Here is an 8,201-nt window from a genome sequence, read left to right as displayed (position 1 = left end):
TTACCTTTCGAGGGCACGACTAGCGGGAAAGGATCGCGGAGACGCACTAATTTATCAGCAGATTTGAAAGATCCATCATAATAATTGAACTAGCTTGTTCGGCCCGTGTTGGAGAATATTGATCTTGTTCATTTTTGCAGGTTTTTTAACATTGCCTGCGGCTCGGTCCATAAACCTGCAGAAAAAGAACTCGACCAATATGTTAATTCAGTAACATATAATTTTTTTAGACTTCCAGACTGCGTACGTGAGTGTATGGTTACAATGACCCTGGCTAGCGGTTTGGATGTCGGATGCGCTTTTAAGATTGTTTATTCAAGTCAAAATTAGAGGCTTTTAATATTTAAAAAGAAATCGTGTGTAGAAACTTCATTAGAAAGTTTGGATAACGGCTTCTTTTCACTTCAAAGCTGTCAAATTCTATCGTACTAAATGCTATTCCTCCTTCTGTCCCGACCGGCCGCTTTTACGTTTGTTCCAAGTCCGGTTCTTCTTTTCAAGGAAGAAACCTTCGATACCAGGGTCACTTTCTCGCGCGTTAAAACGGAAGAGATACCAGCTGCGCAAGCATGAATTTTCTCGTTTTCATCACTCCTCTTTTTTCGACGTCATGGTATTGCTCTCTCTGTGTGAATTTTTTTCCCTCAGTCAACGAGTTGTCTTTATTAGTCGAAGCCATTTCGCTTTCTTTGAAACCCAATTAAAAAAAGAATTATATCTTGAAGACATATTTAACATCGTAATTTTTGAAACAATAATATCTTAAAACGTGTATTTACCCTCACCTGTGACTTATATAAACATGCTCTCTGTTGATGGCTTTCATTTTAGCATTAGCATAAGTAAACCGTCGGAGATCTTTTCACGACGTTTTCTTAAAAGGTTTTTGACTTGTCACTAGGTTGATTGGTGCGAGTTTCTAAATGTGTTATGTGACACAGGTTTGAATAGAAAAACAGCTATCGGTGAGAAAGCTTGCAGAATAGCTCTATTTTAGAGATACTTTGGCGAAAAATCTCTTTTAAATGTTCATAATAATTATTTCTATGACTTAAAGAATTGAAGTCGTTGACAAGGATGTGTCATCTCAAGTATGTTTCATATGCAAAATACCTGCTAATTGTAAAAAAACAAAAAAGATTAAAAAACCGATCATGTTTCACTGTTTGTTATTATAACTGTCATGTTCCGAAGTATATTAATTCAGACACTTCGTCTTTTAACTTTAAACCGCGCTTAGAGATTGAAGGTTTTTCTCCGTTGCCCCCTCAGGTTGAAACCTCTTTTCGTGGTCTTCATAGCTCAATATTTCTGTCGAGAAGCCCGAAAACCACTGAAACTACAATATTGACGGGAAGAGGATCTTCAGAAAAAACAATTACGGTGTCTTTAGTGCGGGCTCTTTCTCAGGGGAGAATCTAAAATACTGAAAAGAGACAAGAAAAACTGGACAGAACGCTTCTTCAATCAAGTGGAATGGATCAACCACAGTCTCTCGGCAAGGTTCCCACATCTACAAACATGAGCGCTGATATACTGCACAGTTCAAAAAGTATCACCGATCCTTGGTACTGGATAAGCGCTGCTTTGATCGAGGTTCTTATCTTGTTAGCGAACGGTGTTCTTGCAGTGATCATCATAAAGTCCTCAAGACTTCATCATTCGGCCAACTGGTTCATTCTTTCGCTGGCAGTGTCCGATTTGTTCTTCGGAGTAGTGGTGATACCATCTTCTATGATGTGCAAAGTTTGGCTGTCTTGCAACAATGGCGTGCAATGGGTACTCTCTGATCTTGTCATTTATGTATCGATTGCCAATGTCTGTGTGATGAGCCTTGATCGTTTGGCCGCAGTCGAATTTCCCATGAGGTACCAGGTCATGGTGGTGCCCCGTGTTAAGCAGTGGATAATTCTCTCCTGGGTGGTACCCGCCATTGTGTCAGTCGTTCCGTTCTGTTGGATGTTTGCCGAAAGTGGCGCAGCCATCGTGCAAATAAACAAAATATTCCGCGCGGTGCAACTGCTAGTTTTCGAACTAGTACCATGCTTAATAATGGTTGTCGTCCATGGCCGTATCTTTGCAATACGCCGAAAACACACTCGACAAATTGGTTTGCAACTAATTCAACTAAGCGCGGCGTCGACTGATTCAATTCATCGCAAACGCAGGAAACGCCCAAACTACAGAGCGAAGAAATCATTAGGAGTTACAGCAGCGTTGGTGTTCTTTTATGTCTTTTGCTGGTTTTTCTCTGCGGTCTTGACATCATACCGTCATTTTGAAATCTGTGAAGTTTCTGACGCAGCTCTGCTCGCGACTTCCCTGTTGGTCTTTCTTAACCCTGCAGTGAATGCTTTCATATGTCTGTTTATGAAGACTGACATTCGCAACGAGCTGCGGAAGGTTTTTTGAACGTTTTTGAGGACTCTTTTAAGGTGGTCGAACACAGTTTTCGCGCGCGCTTTAGCTGATGCAATTCAGCGCGCGCACAAGGATTGCAAAAAACAAACATGCCGTCAATAGCGCGATCATTTATTTCCTCAACACCCGCACTATCTGTGCTATTTTTCTCTATAATTGAACGCAGTGTATTGATGGCTTTAGTCTTTTATTACAAAGATATATTAGAAAAGGTAACGATGCAAAGAACCCAGCAATTCTCAGCCTTTTCTTTTTTACCGAAAGACCCCAGTTAAATGCAACGCATGCGTGGTAAGTCAAAAAAGTGCGATTGAATGAAAAATTGCACTCTCGGAGATACGCCTATTTCTCGAGAACCACTCGTTAGAATTTCACAAAATTTAGCACGAAAATACTTTATGAAATAAGTAATTGGAGTATTGAAAATAATTGAACTTTAATTACTAAGGAAATTCTAGATATTCCAGTGAGCCTTCAACAAGGGATAATTAAAGATCTCTCTGTTAAATTATTAGCAAAATCGTGTTAACTTGTGAGAATCGTTAAAAGCCTGTTGTATGCAAATGATAAAGAAAATCTAATGACTAGATTTTCTACAACTAAGCAAAACCGATTTTAAAGGCCTGGCAACGACACATACGTCAGCTTAACCATCAAAAAAGCATAGTTTGTGTTGTTAACCTGCTTGCTGCCATTTTTGACGACCGAGGGATCAACGATTTTAGAGAAAAAGGTGGATGAAAACACAGGTATCAAAAACTGTGTTCAACCACCTTAAACACCTCTTCCCGTTGAGATTGAAACTGATTCCACAGAAGAGCGTCTTTAAGAGGCAATAGGAAGCTTTAGCAAGTCCCGACGGCGACGGCGACGGCGACGGCGACGGCAACGAGAACGCACACCAAACAGAAGGTTTAATGGTGAGAACAATAGTTCTGCACAATGTTCTGCGCGTACGTTTGAAATCTTGGTACATTTCTAAGCCGTCTTCCGCAAAACAACAACGTGAAATGACCAAGTTCTACGTATTTTGGATAATGCGAACCGCAATGGCTAATTTTTCGTATCTTCCTTTGCAATTGAACGCTGTCATTGCATATTTAGCCTGAGCATGTTTTCAGCCCGACTGGCGTACTGAAAAAATCTGCACAGTTGAGACGGCGTCGCCGTCATCGCATATCATTGCTAAAACTCAGAAGACATATTTTCATTGATGGAAACCTAAAAAAAAAATATGGTTAGTTTTGAAAAGAATTTCAATAGGAGAAGGAACATTTTGTGCACGAGCGAAGGTACTTAGCCGGTCATATTAAATGTTGGCACTGTTTTGACCTATAAAGGAGCAACACAAAAGAAATAGCTGAGCTAAAAAAAAAACAGTTAACCGTCCATACTTTTGAACTGAAGTAGACTCAGCCTAGTTCATTTGCTGTATCGTTGTACGGTGAACGCAATGAATCTTGAGTCCGCTTTATTATTTAATCATTAGAACCGTGCCGAATCAGCTTTGTGTAATTAAGTACTCGGTGTAGATCAGATTAGATTTTATATCCAGTCAGTAAATAAATACCAGTATGAAGCAGAAGTGGATAGTTTTTCGGACAGGAAATAATCCGTTTGGTAGTTTAAACTAACGGTGTCGTAATAGTCAGTAACATCAACTCATTTCTGTTAGTTCTATTTGAAAATCTCTCCCGGGGTCACTTTTCGAAAGAATCAGCTAGGCGAGTGAGTAAGTGCAGCAATGTTTCATTTACTGTTTGGAAGGAGAGTAAGTCTTTTACTTTCAAGTTACTGTAATGACTTCTTTTTATTTTTTATTTTTTATTAATTATTCTAAACAGCGTAATCAATTATCTCGTTGCGCTCGCTAGTGTTGTATTTCAAAAGCTGGTTTAACATTCAACAATTTGTCTTACACTCAGTTTTCTCAAACTTATCCCATACGGGATCATGATAAAATAGTATTGAACAATCAGCTCTGTCAATATCATAGCTTTTAGTCTTGAATTAAAAATGACCAAACAAATACGTTTTTCACTGTTTATATGGCTTTATTTGCGATTTTCTTGAATTCCCTTCGGTGAAATCTACATCGACTCCGGTGGGAAACGAATTTTAAATACGAAAAAAATAGCGTTTGTTACTCGCCGATACGTCTTTTTTACAAATTAATGTCTTTTCAAGCCGCGGAAATACTGGTCAGCTAGATTTCCAAGAAAAATGAGCTCCAACCAAAGTAAAATGTTTATAACAATTTATGAGGGAACAGGCCCTGGAACAGAAAAAGAAGTCTCCCCAGGCTTCTTCGAAAGTCAGTTGATTATAATGAGCAGGCCAGACCCAATGTTTTCTTAAACAATGTCTCCTCGTTTGGCCACCGGGGCAGCAAAACATTTTGTTTGCTTCCCGCTTATTGAGCCACCCCGGAAAACATAACAAGAACCAATGTTTGCCAGGCCTTCAATATTGCATTGCGCATCCCTACTGCGCACGATTATTGCGTCATTAGCGCGCGCACTAGCCTGCGTTGTAGGCATGAACGAGGAAGAGGAAGGGTTACGGAGGCAGAAAAACGCGGGGAAGGAGGTAAGGAAACGCCTGCTATAAGAACCGGGCTTTTCGCGTTACGTCCACCAGTTTTCATGTGATCCGATTTCATCAACTGTCAATTGCTGTCAACAGGTTCACCAATCAAAAACTAGCGCGCGCTTCTCGGCATAACCGACTTCCTGTGTAAATTTAGTCAATTCAAATATTCGCGGAGTAATTAATTATCGAAGTGTGCGCGTGCACGTACACAACGTAACTGAGATTTCCCTCAAGCTATGCTCGACAGCGAAATAAATGCTCGTTTCCTCTTAAACGAGCATCGTGACCGATATTTTAATTGTATAATTTTGGTACTTTGAGTTAAAAATGCTCGGAAGGAAAAAAAGATATAGCTAAAAGAGTGCACAAAACCACCACTCGAAGATGCGAATTAAGACTTTCAAAACAACGATTCGAGAAACGTATTGAGTCAATAGAATTTAGAATTGAGTGATTTTTCCATAAATTTTATATTACATTGTTCCAAGTACCCGAGACTTTCTCTATGTCAAGATTTTTTCAAGTATTGCTTTAATGACCTTTGCTCCCATGCCAGCTACCACAAAATGTAACGTGAACTTAAGAAATAACGCGCGTGGTTAGGCATAAATGGGGTAAGGTTGGCCCATCATATCTCGTAAGCGAGTAAGGCGACCTATCTTTTTTAAACTCGTGGATACGCGAAGCGTAGAAACGTGTTTGTTGCGGGAACTCTGATACGCAAATGTGTCACTCACTCACTCACTCACTCACTCACTCAGGTGTAGACACTGCTCGTAATTAGTCGGCTCGAACGAGAGCGCCCGAGTCCGGCGCCATGTTGGAATAGTAACCGCGCCCGACGCCATATTGGAATAGCAACCGAGCCCGACGCCATATTGGAATAGCAACCGAGCCCGACGCCATATTGGAATAGTAATCGTGCAGTCAGTGCGAGCCTACTACTCAATGCGTGCATCGTGCCAGCCCGAATATTGATGATTTTGTAGCTTTTACACGACCATTAATATTAGGTGTTTCGCTAAATTAATTGAAGTGGAGTTGACTTCGAAAGTTCGAATTAGTACTATGGCCAACTTGAAGGCTGAATTTCAGGAGCATTTGAGTCGTCCAGGCGTTCAAAATGACTAGGAGATGTGCATTTGTTTGCTGGAAAGTGACCTGAAAAGCTAATGTGGTAAGCTTTGATGAGAACGTGTCTTATTCCTCGACCTTAATGAGCTTATATGAGCGAAACGAACAACTTTTAATGAACGAAACAGCCATTGAATACAAAACAAACATCGGCACCATTGTATAATATTGTAATTTCATTTTTATAATTTAGTAACATCTAAACCTGAGACCAGCCGAAATATTGTTTTAACTCTACGACGTTGTGTCAGCCTTGCAGTAGTGACGTATTATCGTTTTACTTTTCAAGTTTGGCTCATTAGATCTGCTGCGAGATCCAACGTTCAATCAAGCAGGACCTTCGTTCACCGCTTTACAGTTTAAACACTTAAGTTTTTCATGTTGTTGTCCATGTTCAACCGGTATCGAGTTTTGTTCTCTATAATTGTCTTGTTTATTTTAGTACATTGATCTGAACTCTAAGTGGGATGTGAAATGCACATAAACTTGGAAAGACACTCCCAAATACTTGATTTTGATAAGCTTAAATTATTTTTACCTGACTTTTGTTTACACGTTTGCTTCCTGATTGAAAAGATAACAAAGGGAAAGACTGTGACCCCCTGTGAGCTTGTCCCCGATTATTAGTTAATACTAATTACATTGACACTTCAATGAAGCTGTTATTATTATTGTTGGAACACATATTTATGGTAGACAGATTTGCCGGATCAACGCTGAAAATGTTTGCAAAAGAGTCTACTTATTTTGATATATTTTACGTGCAATATATATAGAGACAAGCGGTTCCATATTGGAAAAGAAGTGCTGTCTCATAAGAAACCTTACCTAAAACCTTGAATGAAATGCAATGAAAAACGTTTGTGAACTCGTACGACTTGAATGCATGCAAATTTTTCCAGTAGGCAGATCAACATTAAGATCTGGGTGTGAGGGAAGGGGGGGAGGGGGGAGAGTACTCTATGATTTGTTGGGCAGGAGTGTCCTCTGTGACCCAAGAACCCTTAGCCTTTACCACTCCATGTTTTGCTGCAAGTTTGCCACCCAAGCTATTCTGGACGTATGTCTTTGTGATATGTGTGCAAAAAAAAAAGCCAACGAAAAAAGCCTACACTTTGTGAGTTAAGTGCGACCTTGCATGGTACAAACTCGGCTTGTTTTAACAGCATTTAATAATACACCAGTAATTGCAAGTTCACCAATATGTTTCATCTCTAGATTACCTAATCCACGAGTTTGGCCACAGGTCTCCTTTGATTATTGTATTTTTCGAAGCAGTGCTTAGAAGAGAACATTCAAAGAAAGTTTCAAAAATATTTATCGGCAACTTTTAATTCTGAGGAATTACCTTAAAAGTATAGGGAGCCTGCTTGCGGGCGTGCACATTCTCTCCCCAGGCCATCACTGTTTCCGCATCAAACCAACTCCGCCGCGCGCGCAGAATCTCATTGTGTCGTCAGCCCCACGCGTATAGAGCGTTGTGCGACAGAATTCAGAATGATAAAGGACCATTTCAACGGACAACGAAAACGCGTCTTTCATAGTTCCGTTAGAATTTAAAAGACTGCTGGAGTGAAAAGATAAGAAACATACCTTGTTTTCAAAAGATTAGTGAAGGTGAGTTAAGATTTTTTTATTTATTTTATTTCATTTTCCTTTAAATTCCGTTAGAATTTGAAAGATTGCTGGAGTGAAAAGATAAGAAACATACCATGTTTTAAACGGATTAGTGAAGGTGAGTTAATTATGTTCTAAATGATTTCTGACTCATCTTGTTATTCCCTGCTTCATATCTCGGTTAAAATTAATGATTTATAGTGACAATTTTTTATGAGAATTTTTAAAACCTATTTGAAAATTTTGAATTCGCGAAATGATTTAATGCTATGTTCACACTATTGCGTTGTTTTGTTGATGCATTTTACCTCTACCGAGTTGTGCCTATCGGCCACACTTATGCGGTAGGGATCAATTTTCAAATGTACATGTCTTCCACTCTGGATAGTATTAGTGTGAACGGACTTCAGTAACCCCCAAAACATATCTTCTATGGT

The 8,201-nt window shown here is 39.6% G+C and overlaps 1 protein-coding gene across 1 annotated transcript; it reads left to right on the top strand.

Annotated features, from left to right (window-relative positions):
- Positions 1-799: 799 nt before the first annotated feature.
- LOC110068636 (beta-4C adrenergic receptor-like) lies at positions 800-4,450 on the top strand. Its single transcript, XM_020776046.2, has one exon. The coding sequence runs from the start codon at positions 1,477-1,479 to the stop codon at positions 2,410-2,412; it is 936 nt and encodes a 311-aa protein (XP_020631705.2). The 5' UTR covers positions 800-1,476; the 3' UTR covers positions 2,413-4,450.
- The last annotated feature ends 3,751 nt before the right edge of the window (positions 4,451-8,201 follow it).

The sequence above is a fragment of the Orbicella faveolata genome, unplaced genomic scaffold (genome assembly GCF_042242905.1).
Source record: "Orbicella faveolata isolate gen_17 unplaced genomic scaffold, um_ofav_v1 contig_25, whole genome shotgun sequence".
Taxonomy (NCBI): domain Eukaryota; kingdom Metazoa; phylum Cnidaria; class Anthozoa; order Scleractinia; family Merulinidae; genus Orbicella; species Orbicella faveolata.
This window is presented reverse-complemented; position numbering and strand designations above follow the sequence as displayed.